The sequence below is a fragment of the Macaca fascicularis genome, chromosome 18 (genome assembly GCF_037993035.2).
Source record: "Macaca fascicularis isolate 582-1 chromosome 18, T2T-MFA8v1.1".
NCBI lineage: Eukaryota > Metazoa > Chordata > Mammalia > Primates > Cercopithecidae > Macaca > Macaca fascicularis.
The window spans coordinates 68,773,750-68,796,471 of record NC_088392.1 but is presented as its reverse complement, the minus strand read 5'-3'; the positions used below and the strand labels follow the sequence as shown (position 1 = coordinate 68,796,471).

At 37.1% G+C, this 22,722-nt stretch overlaps 1 protein-coding gene across 3 annotated transcripts in view; it reads right to left on the bottom strand.

Annotated features, from left to right (window-relative positions):
• ROCK1 (Rho associated coiled-coil containing protein kinase 1) overlaps positions 1–22,722 on the bottom strand; it is a 157,439-nt gene that overhangs the window by 14,712 nt on the left and 120,005 nt on the right. For all 3 annotated transcript variants that reach the window (XR_012427275.1, XM_005587067.3, XM_005587068.4), the window contains exons 20-27: positions 21,059–21,243; positions 19,193–19,262; positions 16,353–16,447; positions 7,055–7,220; positions 5,817–5,910; positions 5,479–5,567; positions 4,455–4,643; positions 3,621–3,780 (exon numbers count right to left, since the gene is read on the bottom strand). Coding sequence is in view for 2 of the 3 variants with exons in the window: in XM_005587067.3 (XP_005587124.1) it covers positions 3,621–3,780; positions 4,455–4,643; positions 5,479–5,567; positions 5,817–5,910; positions 7,055–7,220; positions 16,353–16,447; positions 19,193–19,262; positions 21,059–21,243 (1,048 nt within the window). In the remaining variant the exon portion in view is untranslated. The remainder of the gene's footprint in view (positions 1–3,620; positions 3,781–4,454; positions 4,644–5,478; positions 5,568–5,816; positions 5,911–7,054; positions 7,221–16,352; positions 16,448–19,192; positions 19,263–21,058; positions 21,244–22,722) is intronic.

Below are 22,722 nucleotides of genomic sequence, written 5' to 3'. Positions count from 1 at the left end.
AATAGTAAATTGCAAAAAAGTACCTATATTATTTAGTAATCTACTTTTAATTAGTCAATTATTAATAAACTAACAAGCAAATAAATGAATAAATAAATACAAAAAAAAAAAAAAGAAACAGGGCTAGAGAACCATTTCAAAATATTTTAATTAAATTCAAAAGTGATATAAAAAAGAAAATTAAATCAACACTCAACAAGCCAGATACACCAACTTCAAATCACTGTAGATTTGGGCAAAGTCAGAAACCTTCATAGATTCAAATATTGGGAAACACACCAAGCGATCCACCATTTTCAGGTTTAAGTTACATAACCTAAGGTCAAGCTGGATGGAAAAGGGTATGATACAAATAATCCATAAGAGATCATGAATATTACTGGAGTATCAATACAAGTTTTCCTAATGCCTCATCTATTTCTACATTCTCTTCAGATGTCTAGGTTAACAGCTCCAAAAGAAGGAAAGAGAAACAATGAAGAAAAGAAACAGTTTATCACATATAAGTTTTTGTCATCTAAGCAACAGGCATCCATAACCCTAAGGGTAATCTTTATGTTTACATTGTGTGGTAGTTCATAACCTGCTACAGAACCAAAGAGAGGATAAAGACATAAAAGAATTAAGAGAATGAAGGTGACTTCAAGAACTTCAAAGAGTTATAAGTCAGAGAAGGAGTAACATTTTTTAATAAGGTTTTTAGAATTGGGAATTTCAGAGGGGAGATTTAAGATTTAAGCCAGTTAATAACAAAATGGCCACTGAGGATTCATAGAGGCTGTGCTCTAGATGTACAAGATAATTAAATTATAATCTTTATATTGAATGATGAAATCTAAGAGAATAAAAGTTGCAGTGTCAGTTCATCCATCCAACTACTTAAAAAAAAATTGAAAACCGTGACCCATATTTCAAAAAGCCATTATTTTAACTATGGAGTAAACTTAATCTATTCAAAGTTCTCTCCTTTTTAGTATGTATATTCATTTATTAATTTTGTAAACTGAAGTAAAAATTAATCATTAGCCATTACCTTCAAGACATTTTTTAGACACTAGAATGATATGTAACTATCTAATATTAAGAATGAACATCAACATTCTTTAACAATTCTTCCTAGATATGACTGCAAAACCTTAACTTTATTTGCCAGGGACCATTTTTGAGCATCTAGTAAATGGTGGATTTAATACAGATTTTCAATTTACTAGCAAAATATCTGACCCACAGAGAGGTAAATAATATTGACAAAGATTATCCATTAATTTCTACTTCCAATATGAAAGTCAAGGTTCAGCACTCTTGAGATTTTATAAAGTCTCAAAATTAAGAACACAGTAATAGGAAAAGAGATATTAACTGGCCTCATTTTCTAGCAAGGGAAAATGGCCACCAATACTCCCTGCTCCACTTGGTTTGGACTTTGATAACCTTAAAAACAAAATTCCTGAAAGTACACTAATATTCTAAGAAATATACTCAAAATAGAGCTAGTAGAAACATTTAAAAATCTCTTTGCTCAATAAGTCAATTTATTAGGTCAGGATTCTGAAATCTAAATGGATTCCCAGCCTAAGTCTGCCAATGAAGCCAGCTGATGGCACTATGAGCTTAGCCTTTCTGAATCAGCCACGATGGTGGGTAAAATTCATCACTTTCCTCATTAGCAGTCCCACCAGCTCATCTTTCAACTCAAATCTTTTAACTAGCATTCACCAATAATGTATCCATTTCTGACATATTTCACTCAATACTAAGAAAACTAAGGTACATATAAGGCATTATACATAGTTAAAGAGAAATGGGTGGAATAAAAATAAAATTGGTCAGAATTTTGAATTGACATTAAATAGAGTAAGGTCGGCCAGGCAGGTGGCTCATGCCTGTAATCTCAGCACTTTGGAAGGCCAAGGCAGGTGGATAGCTTGAGCTCAGGAGTTCAAAACCAGCCTGGGCAATATGGTGAAATCCCATCTCCACAAAAAGTTAAAAAAATGAGCTGGGTGTGGTGATGCGCACCTGTAGTCCCAGCTACTCAGGAGGCTGGGGTGGGAGGATCGCTTGAGCCCAGGAGGCAGAGGTTACAGTGAATCAAGATCGCACCACTGCACTCTAGTCTGGGTGACAGAGTGAGACTGTTTCATACATACATACATACGTACATATATACATATATACATACATATATACATACATAACCCCTATACTAAATAACTCCAGAAGTATCTCAGGGTAAATGAAGTGGGAATCTAACCTACAAATTCAGTTCAACAATTGAAAGAATGTAGCCAAACACTTCTAAAAGTTGTATTCTTAGTGATGATTAAGTCTAACTTCAGAGAAGATGTTCAACTACTAAAGCTAGAGGTTCTTATTAAATCCAAAGCGACTCTCCAATAATGAATCATGTGTACCTGCAAGTTTCTCAAGAGGTAGGCAGTTTCAGAGAGCCAAAAATAGGTAAAAAGAGGAGTTCCTTGACCACTAAAATAAGAAATATTTCTTCACTGCCTTTCCATTCCCAGATACCTGATTTTGACCTAGCAAAGCCACACAAGAATGAGGCCAGGGATCACATGGCATACAGAGAGGAGCTGAATTCATTTCCCACTTTGAGTCCCACTTTCTTGACCAAGAAAGATACTATAAAGTTTTCTGAGTGACTCATCTAGTTCCTTATATCAAAGTCACAATAACAAGTAATATCTGTTAAAATAGAATCCCTATAATATCAAACATGCTGCTTCATAAATATCTTCCTATTTATGGATTATTCAGAAAATACAGTAATTAAAATCTATTTTCAAGTTTATGACCATATATACAAAACTTCCAAGACTCTGAACTAAGACTCTGTGTATATGTAAATGCATGTTTTAATAATGATAACCTATTCATTTTACTTCTAAACTGAACTTATAGTATACGTATTTCTCATCTCTGTAAAGTACATAAATGTACTGTAGTTTACATGACGATTAAGCCAAGAATGAAGTTGTGTTTATTTTTAAATTGATTCTCCACTGGGAAAAAGAAGACGCAGAAAAAAGTCTGAAATCTTAGCCACTCATTCCTGCCTTTATTTGACACCCCTGGCCTCTTACTGCACTGCCCAACCCCTTTTATCTATTTCTCCAAACTTAAAACTTAACAAAGTCTGATTGAAGTTGATCACTACTCCACTAGATAGGCTTCTATACATAGCTGCTGTGATTCTGATGATAAAGTACAGTTCCTAGTTTTAGCACAAGAATACAGAAAATGTTAAAGATCTATTACTGACAAAAATGTACAACTTTTAAAAAATAGCGAGATGTGTAGTAGCAGCTTTGACTCTCACTGTGGACTTAGGCTGCTCAAAATAGGTTCATAAACCTCTTATGGTTTTTATTCAGGTAAAGCTTCTTAGGTCTATTTAAATAGCCTAAGATTGCTTACAACTGCTGTACTCCATAAAATATACCAAGTGTATAATCATCAGGCCTTGGCTATCAGAAATAAGAATTCCTTCTTAGGAATCCATGGATAGAACGACAAGGAGGTAGAAACCCAAACGAAAGAAATATACACTAATTTCCATGACATTTATACATGTTTGAATGATACAGAATTATTCTTACCTGGGAGGTTTCCATCAGTTTCATCAGCACTAGGAAAACTAGCAACACTTGTAGAATCCGAGAGGTCCAAAAGTTTAGCACGCAATTGCTCAATATCACTCTCTTTGCTGGCCAACTGCATCTGAAGCTCATTCCTATGTGCACATTCTTCTACCAGTTGCTAATTTTGAAAAGTATCAAAATAATATATAATCAAGCTAAAACAATTTCCAACATTATTAATTGAAATATAATAAAGTAATTTAAATTGCTAATACTAAAAATGTACAGTAAACTTCATGAATGTTTGCTACCACAGATTTTGATACACTACAGAAATGTCAAGTTCTCAGTAATACATTGCTCGGACAAATTCCTTTTCTACTTGCCTTAAAAAGAGTTTTTGTTTTTGTTTTCAAACATAAGCCATCAAAAAAAAAAGTTACAATAGAAAATGCTTTTCTGGCTCCAAATGAAGTAGCTTTAAAGGTACAGAAAACTTCAGAAAACCATAATTGATGGAGCTAAAAAGCTTAGATCTAAGTGCCTGAGACCAGGTTCTCAATTTTGTTCTATTAACAAGCCAAGAGGTATCAAAAAATTAAGCTTGTTATTTTGATTTCAAAAAAGTGAGTCTTGACTAGAGAAAATAAATAAGCTACAATACTTCAAAACCTCTACCCCAATTACAGTTAATATTAAAACAGCCATATCCCAATTACAGTCTGAAACCAAACAGGCGGAACCCTTGATTGTTCCCAATCTAAACAAGATAAACAGATAACAAGTATATACAGAAATAATTTAAGAAAATAATCCTTCACACTCGTGTCCATACACACACACAAACCTTACCGCTTGCATGTCATTCAGCTCCTTCTGATGTTTCACTACCATCTGGTTGAATTTCTCTCTTTCTTGGTTGAGTTCCAGTTGTAGCTTTCGATTTTCCTTTTCTTTCTTTCTCAAATCTTGTGTATTAGCTTTCTTTCTATCAATTTTAAAATCTTTTCGATTCATTATTTCTGCCAACTTGTTAACAGCCTATTAAAATATTAATAAAGATAAATAGTGTAGTCATCCAATTTAATACTAAAATGTATTTTTTTCTTCAAAATAAGGAAGCAGGACTTTTTGTGTGTATGAAAATTCGGACAACTTAATGACGGTTGAGACATGATAACTGGTAGCACAAGTAACTAACACTGATTTATCACACTACTCAAATGTAAGAACCAGGAGCCTTTCCTTGGTTAACTTTACAACCCAGTACTGAATCAAGAGTATGTTAATCCTACTCTGATGTTGGGTACTAGCAAATAAAGCTTCTATGCCTTGGCCACATACTCTTATCTTCTACAACTGTACAATATTACTAGGTAAGTTAGCTTTCTTAACTGAAATCCTATTCTTTTTTTTATTTTTGAGACCGAGTCTTGCTCTGTCACCCAGGCTGGCATGCAGTGGCATGATCTTTACTCACTGCAACCTCTGCCTCCTGGGTTCAAGCAATTCTCGTGCCTCAGCTGCCTGAGTAGCTGGTATTACTGGAGCGCACCACCATGCCCGGCTAATTTTTGTATTTTTAGTAGAGACTGGGGTTTCGCCATGTCAGCCAGGCTGCTCTCGAACTCCTGGCCTTAAGTGATCTGCTGGCCTCAGCCTCCTAAAGTGCTGGGATTACAGGCATGAGCCACCACGCCTGGCCTGAAAATCCTATTTCACAAGTAAGTTTTTTATAGTTAGCAGGGAGAGAATTTACGTTATTTGTTCTGATGAAAAGTTTGAACCTTATAATCCTTGGTTTTAGGAAAAAGTGCATAAAGAGCAACGATTAACTCAAAAATGAACATGTGGAAAAGATTGAAAGCATGTATACCTGTGTTTTAAGGGTTCGCTCAGTGTTGATATTCTTTTCAAAGGCAGCCTTAAGATTACTGATCTCCTCCTCCTTCTCCAATTTATATTCTGTCAACAAATTATATTAAATGTTATTGTATGGTATTAATTTCTGCATCTCAAACTAACAATGTCCTTAATTATTCAAATGAGTATACACTACATATTAACTTTCAGTAACTTCATTAAGATAATTCTTAAGGCTACAGAAGTTACTTAATATATGAAAACAGGTATCTTAGAAACCTAACACAACATAGGTAAAGGTAAATCACTGAATTTGATTTAACATGATAATTTAAAAAAAATTCTACATACCTTCCTCTGCCTTCTTCATTTTCTCTGTTAGCTCTTCGTTCTCTCTTCTTAATATTTCCATATCTTTGGTTAGCATGCTGTTTGTTTCTTCAAGCTGAACAAAGCACACAAAAGTTTAAGCTCCAGCCTCTTTGCTATTCTCATATTTCAGGCAATAACCTTTAAATACACTGCTAGATAAAGAAAAGTCAGACACTGCTCAACTACAGCAAATGTCTGGTTTCCAGCTTAAAATATGTAGATATAATTACATCAAAAATATTTAAAAGTAGTTAACAGCTTCCAAAAATTATTTCAGTTTATGCATATAGATATATATATATGAACGAAAGGGGGGCATATGTAATGGCAAGATAACTAGATTGCAAACTAAGAAATGTTTATTTAGTTCCAGCTCTGCGATTAACCTAGTATGTGACCCTGAGCAAGTCATAATTTTTCTGGACTTCAGTATCTTTATCTGAATATTGATGATGCAAACAATAAAAACATTTATTTATAGATTACTTTTAGTAATGTATAATCATTACTATGTTATATGCTATATTAATCATTCTATGTCTACTCTCTTATTTAATCCTCGTAACAATCACGTGGAAGAGGTATTACTATTTCTATTTTACAGATGAGAAATCTGAGGCTTAGAGAAGTTAAAGCCAACTTTGCCAAGACCATATAACTTCTTAGAGGCAAAACTGGAACCCAGAGCGATTGATAGTGGCTTTGGAAGAAAAATCTAACTCCTCTTTTTAGTCCCATGATTCTATATAGACTATAGTATAAACTTCAGGAATAGGTAATTGTTTAGAGTATTGGTTTTCTTATAATGGATTTATATATTATCCCAAGAATTCCTCATTCCAAAATGGTTTATTTCATAGAATTCTGGCCCATAAAAAATCAGTTGCAATGTATTAAGAGAACAACAAATGAATTTAAGCTAAGCCATTTCTTCATATGAAATATAACTAATAAGATCTACAGCCAGAAAGAAAAACAGCCCAATATTGCATTGGTTCTGTACCTAGACAAACAAAAGCCCAATATCTTGAACAAGAATTTCAATAATTAACAAATGTTTGGTATTATACAAACTATTTTATACCTGAGTACAGAATGACCACTATGTATAACATAGAAGTAAATACACTTGCACACACACTTACCCTAATACTTTAAGATGTGACCTACTGTGATTTAAATAAATTTTATATGACTTACTTGACTATCACACTTACCCGACTAACAGTGTGATCTTTATCTGTAATCTCTTGTCTATTTCTTGAAGCAGCTTTCTTGCTTTCTTGAGTCAATTCAAAATACTGTTCTTCCAGAAGGCCTCGAGCCAACTGCTCAGACTCAGCTTTTGTTTCTGCTAGATCCAACTGAGTAGCAAGAGTTTCTCTGCAACAATTTTTTAAGAGAAATTGATGTAAACAAACTCAGTTCATTCTTCCAACTTAATCATATTCTTAAAAACACAATTAACTTTAAATGATAAAAAGAATTATTTTATTGCTTAAAATAAATTTATTGCAAACTTTCTATAAAAGTAATGAATTTAACCTCTCACATGTTGAAAAATTATAAAAGAACTATTTAGTTTTCTATCTGATATTGTGCTTAACTAAAAAAGGTAATAAAGCAACAGCAAATAGTCTGTTCTTGAAAAGAAATTTCTTGTGGGTTTGGAATGGAAGGCAGCATGGCATAGTGGAAAAGTCATCGACTTGTAAATCAGCAGGCTAGACCCAGACCTTTATTTCTGTTTTGTCATTAACTAATTGAGTAGAGACACTCAATGTGCACAAAGTGCAAATCCCTTACAATTCCTGTAGTTCAGTTTCATCAAATCTGTAAAATGAGATGGTTAAACTAGTCACTTCCAGCTCCAAAATTCAATGAGATTATGAAAACTTCTAAGAGATTTGTAAATCACTACAAACTAATTTGAGAACACTCCCTGGAAATGATACTAAAACATTTCAGAATTGACATTCAGACCAAGATGAGGTAACTCCAGTTTGCCTACTCTTCTAGAAGAGCCTCTCTTGGATAAGCTCTCTTAGTCACTACTGTAGTCCCTGAACAGAGCAGGTGCTCAATAACTATGTTCTGAATGAGTAACATCCACCTCCTATTTTCTATTGAGTATTACAATTCAAACTTTCTGCCTCAAGCCTCAAGAGGGACAGAGGGAGACATATAGTAAACACACACACACACACGCACACACACACAGAAAATTCATTCATTCACTTAACAACTATTTGAAGGTTTATTAAGTACTACACTATGTTTACTATGCATCATGTTGTTCTAGGAATTAAGAGATACAGCAGCCTGGGCACAGTGGCTCATGCCTGTAATCCCAGCACTTTGGGAGGGTGAGGTGGGCGGATCATGAGGTCAGGAGTTCGAGACTAGTCTGGCCAACATAGTGAAACCTCATCTCTACTAAAAATACAAAAAAATTAGCCTGGTGTGGTGGTGTGTGCCTGTAATCCCAGCTACTCGGGAGGCTGAGGTGACAGTGCGAGACTCCGTCTCAAAAATAAATAAATAAATACAGCAGTAACAAAGTTCCTGTGCTTAGGGAGCATGTATTAGTGGGGCCGTACAGGCAATTTAAAAAATGAACAAGTGCTCTATAGTAAGTCACAGAGAATACTACAAGATAAAATATGGAAAGTTACGAATGTGATCACTTTTATTACAGGGTGATCAAGGAGGCCTCTCTGCTAAGACGACATTAGAAGAAAAGGAGGGAGAAGAGAACAACAGATATTGTAAGGCTTTCCAAGGCATTACAAGGACTTTGACTTTTATTCTGGTACTCTGATGTTTTAGAAAGATCATTCTGGCTGCTGTATTAAGATCAGACAGTAGGGGGACAATGGCAGAAGTTGAGATACCAGTTAGCAGGCTACTGAAATAATCAAGATTGGAGATGATGGCAGTTTGGACCAGGTCAGTAAATGGAACAAGTAGTGAGAAGTGATTAGAGTCTATATATAATTTTTAGTGAACACTGGGAAAATTTGTTGGTGGATTGCATTTAAAGTGCAAGAAAAAAAGAAGAGTCTAGGATGACTCTAAATTTTTCACTTAAACACCTGGGAATAATAGAGTTGTTCAGGACTGAAATGAGGAAGATAGGGAGGAGCAGTTTGCACAGTGAGGGAATCAGGAATTTTTTCTGGACACTTTAAATGTGGGGTGCTTAACACTCAAGCAGAGATGTCAATGAGACAGCTGAATACATAAGTCTGGAATTCAAGGGAGAATGTACTTGGACTCTGACACCATTTAAAGCCACAAGGCTGGATGAGAACAAGCAGGGAGTAATCCCTTGAGCACTCCAAACTCTTAAGGGTCTCAGCAATTAGAAGGGAAAAAGGAACAAAGGAGGTTGAGAAAGAGTAGCCAGTTCAATAAGGAAAAAACAGCGTATGGTGTCACAGAAGTCAAAAGAAGACATTTTCTCAAGAGAGTAATCAACTAAGTCAAATGCTGCTATGAAATAAGGTGAGAACTGAGAAGTCACTATTAGGAAGATGCCACTGACCTTGAGAAGAGTTGTTTTGTTAGCATGATGAATGCAAAAGTATGACTACAGTGAGCTCAAGAGAGAATGGAAGAAGATGGGGGAAGAAGGTACCTGATGTGTTACTTTTCAAGTAAGCTGGCTATAAAAAAAAGAAAAGTGGGATGGTAGCTACCATGTAGATAATGTAGTTAAAAGACGCAGTTTTGCTCTTGTTGCCCAGGCTGGAGTGCAATGGTGCAATCTTGGCTCACTGCAAACGCCACCTCCTAGGTTCAAACAATTCCCCTGCCTCAGTCTTCCGAGTAGCTGGGATTACAAGCATGCGCCACCATGCCCGGCTAATTTTGTATTTTTAGTACATATGAGGTTTCTCCATGTTGGTCAGGCTGGTCTTGAACTCCTGACCTCAGGGGATCTGCCCACCTTGGCCTCCCAAAGTGCTAGGATTATAGGCGTGAGCCACCATGCCCGGTGTAAGAGGGTTGTTTTTAAAGGAGATATCTAAATATGTTTACATAACAATGACAATGACTACAGAAAGGTAAAAATTGATGTAGAAAAGATAAGAGAATTGTTAGAGTCATAATATTCTTTTTTTTTTTTTTTTTTTGAGACTCAGTCTGTCACCCAGGCTGAAGTGCAATGGCGAGATCTCGCCACACTGCAACCTTCCCCTCCCAGGTTCAAGTGATTCTCCCGCCTCAGCCTCCCAAGTAGCTGGGACTACGGGCATGTGCGACCACGTCTGGCTAATTTTTGAATTTTTAGTAGAGACGGGTTTCACCACGTTAGCCAGGCTAGTAGCGAACTCTTAATCCAAGTGATCCGCCCGCCTGGGCCTCCCAAATTGCTGAGATTACGGGCATGAGCCACCAAACTCGGCCAAAGTCATACTCTTAAGTAGGCAGGAAGAGATGGGATTAGCCATTACATAAGAACTAATGCTCTTGTCCATTTAAATCATCAGAAGGAAGGCAGGGTTTATAGGTACTATTCTCTACTTAGAAGCTGTTCTCACCAAGATAATGAGTAACCTTCAAAATAAATACAATGGACAATTTATGACTTTTTGGTGACCTTTCTGAATATTTGGCACTTTTTTTTTTTTTGAGATGGAGTCTCACTCTTTCGCCCAGGCTGAAGTGCAGTGGCCTGATCTCGGCTCACTGCAAGCTCCGCCTCCCAGGTTCGCGCCATTTTCCTGCCTCAGCCTCCCAAGTAGCTGGGACTACAGGCGCCCGCCACCAGGCCCGGCTAATTTTTTGTATTTTTAGTAGAGACGGGGTTTCTCCATGTTAGCCAGGATGGTCTCGATCTCCTGACCTTGTGATCTGCCCCCCTCAGCCTTCCAAAGTGCTGGGATTACAGGCATGAGCCACCACGCCCAGCAATATTTGGCACTTTTAATCACTTTCTCTTTCTTGATATACTCTCCTCCCCCAGCTTTTGTGATACTCTACTCTGATGTAGACAAGTTAGTAGCTACGGTGGTGAAATAGATGTTCTCTTCTGATTTTTAGGAAGCAAGGCCATTAGCTAAGTACAAGAATAAGGAAAAGGTGGCGATCTGAGTAGAGACGAGATGTGAAATACTTTTCTTAGGAGAGTAGTAGAGTTAGTACTTTAGGAAAAGAAAGGAAATGCTGCCAATGCCAAATCTAAGAATACTGGGAGTGGTTCTGCCAGCTATTATAATACAGGGCTTCAGGTTCACGACATGTTCTTATCTGGAGTTTCTGCTTTGTGTTAAGTTCAGATAAAAGTATCTGGGTTATACTTTAAAACACCAGAAAACCTATTTAACCCAGAATATATTTCTCTCCATAATGAAAGACTGTCTTTACTAATATTTAAAGTGAATCTCTCACCCTTATTCTCCTATCTCTTAAAAGAATTCAATCATCAATCATTCCATATTCTTCTGGATTATAAGATTATAAAGAGTGGCTTTGTTCTTGTTCACAAGTGTATTTCAAATGCCTAGAAAATTCTCTGGCCCACAGAGTGCACTCAAAAATTTTATTTGAATGAAGAGATGTGGGGCTGCTCCTACTCTGATTTCCTTCCCATAGTCCATTTAAATATGCTCAAGTTTACGCTACTGTTAGGAAGTGCTCTCCTTCACATTCTCTTCTAGCTACTGCTACTTCTTCTTGCCATAACAGCCAAGTCTCCTGAATTTTTTAATTTAACAAATATTTGCTGAGCATCACAATGCTGCCGTTACAATTGTAGGTGCTAGACATACAGCAATGAATTGGACCTAAGAATGAAACATCTGAAAATTCCTTCTGCCATAGTGCTTTGTTTCTAGTGGAAAAACAAAAACAATAAATACACCAAGTAAGAAAATTATATATTAGGAGGGAATAAGTGCTACAGAGAAAAATAAAATAGGGAAGGATGTATGAACTGGGCACCAAGGTAGTGGGGTGGGGATGTATGCAATTTAAAAAGCATATTCAGGGAAGGCCTTCTCAAATGATGTGGACCTGGAGAGGGCCAAGGAGCAAGTCATGTAGATACTTGGAGGAAACTGTTCCAGGAAGACAGAAGAGCAATGTACATACCTGGAGGTAGGAGAGTGACTAATTGGTGTGTTGAATAGAAAGAAGGCTAATCAGACTGTTAGGTATACTCTGTCTCTTGTTCTACCCTTTCCATTCAGTCTCAATCTACTTTAATATCTATTCTCGTCTCTATTTAGAAGCTGTTCTCACCAAGATAATGAATAACTTTCAATGTAAGTACAATGGACAATTTATGACTTTTTCTTGACCTTTCTGGATATGTGACACTTTTTAAAGTTTAACTTTTATTTATTTATATTTTTGAGACAGAGTCTCACCCTGTTGCCCAGGCTGGAGTGCAGTGGCGCCATCTAGGCTCCCTGCAAACTCCACCTCCCGGGTTCACGCCATTCTCCTGCCTCAGCCGCCCGAGTAGCTGGGACTACAGGCACCCGCCACCATGCCCGGCTAATTTTTTTGTGTTTTTAGTAGAGACGGGGTTTCACCATGTTAACCAGGATGGTCTCAATCTTCTGACACCGTGATCTGCCTGCCTTGGCCTTCCAAAGTGCTGGGATTACAGATGTGAGCCACCGTGCCCAGCCAATATGTGGCACTTTTCATCACTTTCTCTTTTTTGAAATATTCTCTTAGTCCAGCTTTTGTGACACCCTGCTCTGATTTTCTCTTATACTGTTGGTAGGTTCTTAGTTTCCCTTCCTCTGCCCATTCCTTAAAAGTCTAGGAGCTAGTAGTCTTTCCTCAGCCCTTATGTCTTCTGATCCTACACTATGGGTTACAACTTGCTACCTGGGAGGACCAAATGAGTCCACAACAGTGCCCCCCACTTCCCTCCAGACACACACACACAAACACACACCTAAAATAGTTTTGGGTCAATCTTTTACATAAAAATTCAGATTCTTGGTTTCTCTTGAAAAACCAGAAGATCTTGACATACTGGGCCAGTGTTATCATGTGGTAATAAATGGCTGGAACTGAGGAGGTGAGATCTTCAGTTTGTTATAATCCTTACAACTTACGCAATGAATATATCTGCACTTAGACCCCACTAATTACAGCCTAATTATACCAATGGCATCACAGGCTCATGAGTTTATAAACTCTGAGATACATAATCACCTTAACAGATCTCTATATTAGTGGTTTCTATATGCAAAAACTATCAAATCAGCTTCAAGTATTTATCTTTTATCTGCATTCTAAATAAATAAACCCAAATACCGTGGTATCCGTTTCTGTCTGGACATCCCATAGGCACCTCAAACTCAACAGGCCTGAAATTGAAATAATCTTCTCTCCCCTCATCTCACAATTTTGGCATCCCTTAGCTCAGGGACCAGCACTACCATCAACTCAACAGCCCTGGTCAGAAACTTGAGAGTCAGCCTGAAAATTTTCCTAACATTTACCCCTATGCCTCCAAATCTACAAATCCTACTTCTTTTACTTCCTACTTCGTTTTATGCACCTGCCTCTTACGGCCAACTTCCACTATAATTTTACATCTAAGTTTTTCCAGTGGTTCTATAACTGGGCTCCCTGTATCTATGCAGCTTTCTCTTACTTCAATTCATTCTCCACTCCTTAGAGTGAGTTTTCTAAAATACTTGTCAGTCACTAGCTTAGAATTTTCATTTATTCATTCAGTATTTCTTGAATACTTACTCTAAAAGTCCCTGATTGAAGTGCAGGGAATAAATAGACAACAATGGAAGAAACAAAAGTCCCTACTTTTCAATATTTTAAACTCTTCAGCATGATACACAAGGTCCTTTGTAATCTGACTCAGTTTTATCTCTCCAGCCTTATCTGTCACGAACTAACCATTTGCTGTTCCTCAAATCACAGATTGGCTTCTGCCTATACTGTCCCTTGTTCCCCACATCCCATTCCCTGGCTAATTCTACTTTCCCTCAGTTGTGATCTCTGTTGGGAAATGTTCTCTGAATCCCACATGGTAAGGTGAGATATCCTTTGGCACAGCCACTGTACCTTGATTATATCTCTCCTAACTCGATTCTGAAGCACTTGAAGAATCGTAACTTACTAATAATTGGATAGCTGCACAAAGCACAGTAATTATAGCACAATAGTGGTGATCCATATATTTGTCTTAAATAGATGAACAGATGAAAAAAGGAAAATATATCAACTCTGAAACAATATAGTATGGAGTGAATATTTGGCACTTTTAATTACTTTCTCTTTCTGTTCCTCACATCACAGATTGGTTTCTGCCTATACTATGCCCTTCACAGTGAATGCATACATCTGGGATTGCATATTGCACTATGAATACCATACAAATGGTAGAGTAGGTAACAGACCAGACTCTACAGTATGACTGTATCAGAGAATAACCAGGAAATGCAGCTTTGTGTCTACCTTAGCTTTCAGTTAACTAGGTTATCTAACTATGATACTTGGCCACCAAATTAGTATGTTGATACCTGCTGTGATGCTAAAATTTATAGTAATTTACAGATCGGCAACAAACTATTGTCAATTCTGGACCTCAAATATTTTAATCAACTTAATCAACTCGATTAAGGCAACTTAATTGCAAAAAGATGCAATTATACTTAATTTATAATCAAGTCAACAAAGCTAAACAACGAAAAGTCTAAGTTTATTTATAAAACTAGTAAAAATAAAGGTTATGTATTCCAACAACAAAAAAAATGAAGAATGATAAAAGTGAGTATCTCCAGTTTGCAACACCTAATGTATTAAGGATCTAACGTTGAGTACCGCAGTGGTTAACAACAGAAACAGGGAAACCAGAAAGTACAAGGTTATATATTAATTAGTCTTCTTTCTCCTAAAAATCAGATTTGAATCTGATTAAGCTTCCAAATCAGAAATGTCCAATAAAACTTTCTAGGATGTCAGAAATGTTCTGTATCTGTACTATCTATTATAATATGGTAGACACTAACTGCATGTGACTACTGAGCACCTGAAATACGACTAGTACATCTGAGGAACTAAGTTTTAATTTTACGTAACTGAATTTAAATTTAAGTAACTATATGTGGCTACTGGCCACCACATTGGGCAGAGGAGCTCTAGATATAACTACTGACTTCCAGGAAACATAAGGGAAATGGGGAATGTTCAACCAACTACAGAAATTGAATCAATAAAATTGCAACTGAGGGAACCTCTACAGGACAAAAAATTCCAGTTTCTTCGACAAATTCGTATCAGGATGGTGATTACTCTTGAGATGGGGAGGAAAGAAGGCATAATTAGGAGGTGGGATATAGTGGGCTTCTGAAGTGGATAGCAAGATTCTCTTTCATGGATGATGATGTTATGACGACATTTGTCATAATTCATAAAAACTATTAGTTTTGCTGTTTTCTGTAATTGTTTGTTTCAACAACAAACAGTCTTTCAAAGGTGATTAAATGTAAAGAGAATATAACAGTGTTGGAAAACTAGTTCTAGTGTATGTTCTGACATTACCTAGCTATGAGATACTCCGCATGAGTTAGTATCTTGTTGGACCTATCAGCTGAATTCTAAAATGAAGCTGTTACACTTGAAATAGCTTTATAAGGTTTTCTCCTTTTAAGACCCTAAACATACACATGTAATGAAAATTAACCTGCATAATAATACTTTATTATTATTATTTTTAGAGATGGGATCTCATTATGTTGCCCAGGTTGGTCTTGGGCAACTCCTGGGCTCAAGTGATCCTCTCACCTCAGCCTCCCAAAATGCTGGTATTACAGGCGTGAGCCACCATGCCCGGCCATAACTTGCATAGTAATCCTAAGAAGACCTTAAGTACCTTTATCTAACTTAAAATAATGATTTGCAAAAACAGCATGATTTATATATAAATAGATCTTTTAAAATTGAGATACTAGCCCAGGCGTGGTGGCTCATGCCTGTAATCCCAGCACTTTGGGAGGCCGAGGTGGGCGGAACACGAGGTCACGAATTTGAGTTTGAGACCAACCTGACCAACATGGTAAAACCCTGTCTCTACTAAAAATACAAAAATTAGCCGAGCGTAGTGGTGCACGCCTGCAATCTCAGCTACTCAGGAGGCTGAGGCAGGAGAATCGCTTGAACTCAGGAGGCGGAAGCTGCAGTGAGCCGAGATCACGCCACTGCAGTCCAGCCTGGGTGACAGAGCAAGACTCCGTCTCAAATAAAAATAAATTAAAAAAATAAAAATTGAGATACCCCTGAAAACAACTGTCAAACAACTTTTTGTCAGTTTAATGGATCTCTGCAATTGCTAAAGTGTTGATTTATAGCATTGTTTTTTCACCATAAAGGCAAATTTAGCCTAATCTGATTTGTTCTGAATTATCCCAATAAATTGTGTTCTATACCATTCCCACCAGAATAATGGCACATCTATTCACTATTTTAAAACTTAAGAATGCCTGTTGCAGTACTAATTCTTGTTCTAAAGCAAAATGGACATACTTTTCATTTTGTAGTTCCTGTATTTTCTTTAAATTTTCTCTGTTTTTTTCTTCAATTTCTTCTTTAAGTTCCTTTACCTGGGTTTTATAAAGTGTCTGCAAAACAAGTGACAAGAAGAAATAAGTGTTTATGCTGGGTTAACAACAATTTGGCAGTTTCTTATAAATTTAAAAAATTAACATATGATCCAACAATTCCTCTCAAGTATTTACCCATGACAAATGCAAATATATATCAACACCTAGTCTTATACATGAATTTTCCTTATGGTTTTATTTATAACAACTCCAAAGTGGAAATGAACCAGATATCCATCAATACATGGGTTAAAAAAAAAAACTGGTTAATTCATATTACTTAGCAATAAAAAGGAATTAACTACTGATACAACACGTAAAACTAAGAAATCTAAAAAATACGCTGAGTGAAAGAAACCACGTGTCAAAAAGCATATACTGTGTGACTCCATGTATATTAAATTCTAGAACAGGTGAAAATAATCAATAATGACAGAAAACAATCAGTCATTGTCTGTGTATAGAGGTGGTTGGGAAAAATGTAGAGTGAAGGGCCACAAGGGAACCTTTTGCGGTGAAAAAAAATATTCCACATATTGATTGTGGCTGTGGTCACACAGTTGTATATATTTGTCAAAACTTACTAACCAGTACACTTAAAATGGGTATATTATATAGAAATTATAGCTTAATGGCCGGGTGTGGTGGCTCACGCCTGTAATCCCAGCACTTTGGGAGGCCGAGGCGGGCAGATCATGAGGTCAGGAGATTGAGACCATCCTGGCTAACACAGTGAAACCCCGTTTCTACTAAAAATACAAAAAATTAGCTGGGCATGGTGGCACGCTCCTGTAATCACAGCTCTTCGGGAGACTTGAACCCGGGAGCGGGAGGTTGCAGTGAGCCAAGATTGTGCCACTGCTCTCTAGCCTGGGTGAGAGTGAGACTCCATCTCAAAAAAAAAAAAAAAAAAGACATTATAGCTTAATAAAGTGTATTATAGATTTGGGAAGACATTATAAAGAAATTTAACACACACTACTAATTTAAATGTTAGATCAATTCTTGACTAATGTTAGAAAAAAATCACTTCTGTTTTGGTGGGTGGGATGTACTGGGCAGTTGGGAGACAGGTAAAAAATATCCACAAAAGGGCTGGGTGCAGTGGCTCACGCCTGTAATCCCAGCACTTTGGGAGGCCGAGGTGGGCAGATCATGGGGTCAGGAGATCGAGACCATCCTGGCTAACATGGTGAAACCTCGTGTTTACTAAAAATACAAAAATTAGCCAGGTGTGGTGGCGGGCACCTGTAGTCCCAGCTACTTGGGAGGCTGAGGTAGGAGAATGGTGTGAAACCAGGAGGCAGAGCTTGCAGTGAGCTGAGATTGCGCCACTGCACTCTAGCCTGGGCGAGAGGGCAAGACTCTATCTCAAAAAAAAAAAAAAAAAAAAAGAAATGTCCACAAATAAGATTTATCAAGTATTCTGCTAACATATCTATAATATATGCTTATTTCAGAACAATCGTTCTTAAAAAATTCACTGAGCTTTTGCCAACTCCAGCGAAAAATATTTAACACATGAGACTCATTTTGTGTTAGTTGCTGAAGTTACAGAGTGAACTTCCAGTTTTGATATCTATTTCTTTTTAACTACCCTCTTCATTTTAAAAGAAAAAGAGAAGGGAAAAAAATAGCAAGGGCCAGCAAACAGCTGTGGAAAACTACTTTAACATTTACTTATTACATTAAGAAACAGCACTTTTCTAGGCAAAAAAATACATAAATGTCTATGGGAATGCAAATGAAAGAAGAATAAGGGCTTACTCTAGGTTAAGTATTTAGAATTCCTAAAATTAAGTAATCTATTTGGCCTTTGGGACTTAGATACTTATCTCTCTGACTTCAAATAATGAAATTCAAGTAAGTAAATCAATGAAGGGATAAAAAGAAAAATAATCTGATTTGAAAACCCAGAATAAAAACAAATCTTAAAAATTGGTTCATAACAGCTTATTGAATTGAATGCTGTTTAATCCAATGCCCACAAGCAATGCAATAAATCAGAACTGAGACAGGGTCAGGTTTTGTGCTATTTTCTAGAAGCAAAATGAAGAATCCACAGGAACCACCGCAAGTCATTTGACATCCATGCAAACATCTGGAGGCACTGGATGATTGCTCTGTGGAAGCATATGGCAAGAAAGTGTATGGGATGCTACAGATCACTTTGCAGAAGTTAGCAGTAGATACTTTGAATAATTACATTTAGCAAATACCCAGGGCAAGAGTTTTCAATAATATTTAAAAGTTTTTCATTTTGTTTATGAGACAGAGTCTTGCTGTCGCCCAGGCTGGAGCACAGATGACCTCGGCTTACTATAATGTCCAACTACCAGGCTCAAGTGATTCTTCTGCCTCAGCCTCCTGAGTAGCTGGGACTACAGGTGCCTGCCACCACAACCAGCTAATTTTTGTATTTTTAGTAGAGACAGGGTTTCACCATGTTGGCCAGTCTGGTCTCGAACTCCTGATCTCAAGTGATCCACCCGCCTCGGCCTCCCAAAGTGCTGGAATGACAGGTGTGAGCCACCGCGCCTGGCCTGAAAAGTTTTTATGATTTAAAAACATACACCAATGATAGCCTAATATGCCAAGAAACAAATGGACAAACAAAAAGAAGAAAATCACAATGTTTATTAGAAGATGAAGAGTCATTTGAAAAATAATTTTAAAAAGAAAAAGTTCAAATAAAAGAATCTAATACCTTGTTGTAAGTCAGGTTTTGAAACAGCGCATATGTTAAAAATGATTCTCACTTACCGAGAAATATTGTTCAGCTTCAAGCTGATCTTGCAGCTCCCGCATCTGTCCTTCATTCCCTCTATACTGTCTTCAGATGAAAAGAAAAACAAGTGAACAAACGCTCCTACTTATACTAGACTTTATTTATTCTTAGTTTGTTAAAGTTGCTAATATAAAAAAGGTTTACTAAAACAATCTTTATTTTTAAAAAACATACTTCATTATTATTTTACTGATTAACGTGGTCAGGCCACACTGGTTCTATCTTGCTCCTTATAAAATGATGCTATACAAAAGTCGTGAGAGCCCTTTTCTACTGATGATCACTTTTTGGAGAATATTAATTGTGGATCTATCCAAAATGAAAAAATAAAATTGATACCATATTTTTGCTAAATTTTTACAGAGAAAAGCAGTAATAGGGAAGAAAATGTCTTGTACAGTAAGTAAAAAAAAAGGGGGGCATGAAAAATTTAGTAATAGTTCAGTGCTATATATCATAGTACTATATTTAATAAGTAATAATTCAGTATTACATACTAGACATTATGGCCAATTAAGCACAAAAAAGGGGCTGTGGAAATGAATCATCAGGTAAGAAGGGAAAGCAAGAACAACAAACTGACAAAGGAGGAACATAGACAGACAACTGCATGTATATAATATATACATAAACAAAACTCACAAAGGAGCAGGGTCCAAAAGATGGAAACACAACGTAACCCGAAGACACAGATTTTCAACAATTATTTACTGTCTACTATGAAAGTCTAGCAGCTAGGCTTGAAAATCTAGCTGCTAGACTTTCATAGTAGACAGTAATAGCTTTGTATTCTCAGTATCTAAAAAGGCATGTGGTTGACAGAAAGTCCACACCAATCTCTTTTTTTTTTTTTTTTGAGACGGAGTCTCACGCTATTGCCCAGGCTGGAGTGCAGTGGCGCGATCTCAGCTCACTGCAAGCTCCGCCTCCTGGGTTCAGGCCATTCTCCTGCCTCAGCCTCCTGAGTAGCTAGGACTACAGGCGCCCGCCACCGCGCCCGGCTAATTTTTTGTATTTTTAGTAGAGACGGGGTTTCACTGTGGTCTCGATCTCCTGACCTTGTGATCCGCCCGCCTCGGCCTCCCAAAGTGCTGGGATTACAGGCTTGAGCCACCGCGCCCGGCGTCCACACCAATCTCTACTGAATGCTGAGTGAGAGTATTTTTGGAGGAAAAAAATATAAAACACATTTTTGTGAAAATGGTGGCCCTAAAAGAGGAAAAGAATTTCACCAATATAAACCCAATTTTATGAAAACTGAAAATTTAATCCAAGAATCACCTCTGTAAATGAAGCTAGCAAGTGATGATATAATAAAATAAATTCGGAGGAAATAAAAACACAGGACTTGGCATAAGATATATCCACTTTTGATATTAAACTTGTGATGCATATTCTTAGGCAAATTGTGAAAGCAATCCTGATATCTTGCTTGTTCTCCATTTCAAGTAAGCAGGCATATCACATCCCAAGAGTAACAGAAAAACAAAAAAGACATTTTTGCATTTTGAGATGAACCAAAGACACAAAACAAAACAGTGTGTCATGTCTAATTCTAGCCTCTGAACATCTCCTACAAGGCACTGTGATTTTTGTAATTCTAACCTGAAGAAATGTGATGACTTCTGTGGACATGAAAATCAGATGAGAAAACTGTGGTCTTTCCAAAGCCTGAACTCCCTTGAAAACTTTTGCAAGTAAATTCTTTTACTTCTAAATACTTTTTTGCAGTCTTTCACAAACTCTAAGTACATAATCTGTACATATGTAAAACATCAAACACACAAGTCAATGATGAGCACAAAAAAGAAAGAAATTACAATGTTATTTTAAAGACTTACTTCGTAAGCTGAGCTAACTCAAATTCTAATAATCTCTTTGCTTCCAATAAAGTATTTATTTCCTGTTTCATCTGCTTTTCTAAACCTTTTAAATTGTCTGCCTCAAATGCTTGAGTCTTCAATTCATTTTGTAACAACAGCCGCTTATTTGATTCCTGCTCCAGTAGCAGGGTTAGATTCTTAACCTATGAATGAGAAAAATAATTGGGATCTTAAATCTCTTAAATAATTTATTAGACATTATTTGAAAGAATACTAACCAAATCAAGTACATTATAATTCATGGTACTAGTAGAAAATATTAGTATTTTAAAGAGTCTTCATTGTTCCATGTGTTTATTATTGTAGATTTACTATAAAGTCAAATTAATTCTCAAATTTCAGACATGAGATGTTGTGGAGGGAAAAAAATTCTGGTTCCTTTCAGACCCAATCATCATGAAAATGTTGGAGTACAAGGTGATTATAAAACTCATTTCTGGGCCAGGCACAGTGGTTCACATCTGTCATCCCAGCACTTTGGGAGGCTGAGGCAGGTGGAGTGCTTGAACCCAGAGTTTGAGACCAGCCTGGTCAACATGGTGAAACCCTCGCTCTACAAAAAAATACAAAATTGGCCATGCATGGTGGTACACTCCTGTAGTCCCAGCTACGTGAGAGGATCACCTGAGCCTGGGAGGCAGAGGCTGCAGTGAGCCAAGATCATGCCATTGCACTCCAGCTTGAGTGACAGTGAGACTCCGTCTCAAAACAAAACAAAACAAAAAAACCATTTCTGGGGGAACATTTGAATGGAATACTTAAATTTACCTGTTTATGTGCTCTACTCTACAACCCTTGAAAGCTTAACAAAACAAACTGAACGTATGTTTCATTCAACTCAACAAATATTTTTGAAGTGTTTATTAGGTGTTCGGACCAATGAACTCAAAATTCCTACAGTGGTTTACAATGGCCTTCATGATCTGTTCTAACTCTATTCCTATCATTGGCCATTCTCTACAATCCAATCATATTCTTCAGATCCTCAAATGCAAGAAATTCTCCCTCATCTCACAGTTCTTGTACACACTACTCCTTCTGTTTTATCCTCCTTCATTTATTCATTCTTCAGCTCTCAAATGTCATACTCTTAGCAAGGCCTTCTGTAATTCCCAAATGTGATTAGTAATACACCCCTATAGCATTCGGTACTTTCTTTTTAATTATTTGCAATGCTTGTAGTTACTATTTTTTTTTTTTTGAGACTGAGTCTCACTCTGTATGTAGCCCAGGCTGGAGTGCAGTGGTGTGATCTTGGCTCACTGCAAGCTCCACCTCCTGGGTTCACGCCATTCTCCTGCCTCAGCCTCCCGAGTAGCTGGGACTACAGGTGCCTGCCACCACGCCCGGCTAATTTTTTGTATTTTTAGTGGAGACGGGGTTTCACCATGTTATCCAGGGTGGTCTCGATCTCCTGACCTCATGATCCACCCACCTCGGCCTTCCAAAGTGCTGGGATTACAGGCGTGAGCCACTGCGCCTGGCCAGTAGTTACTATTTTAATATCTGTTTTTCCCTCCTGGCTGTAACTTCCAACAAAGTCAGGACCATACCTATATCTTACTCACTTCAGTAACCCCCAACTCCTAGCACAGAGCCAAATAGTAGGTAGTCAAAAATTA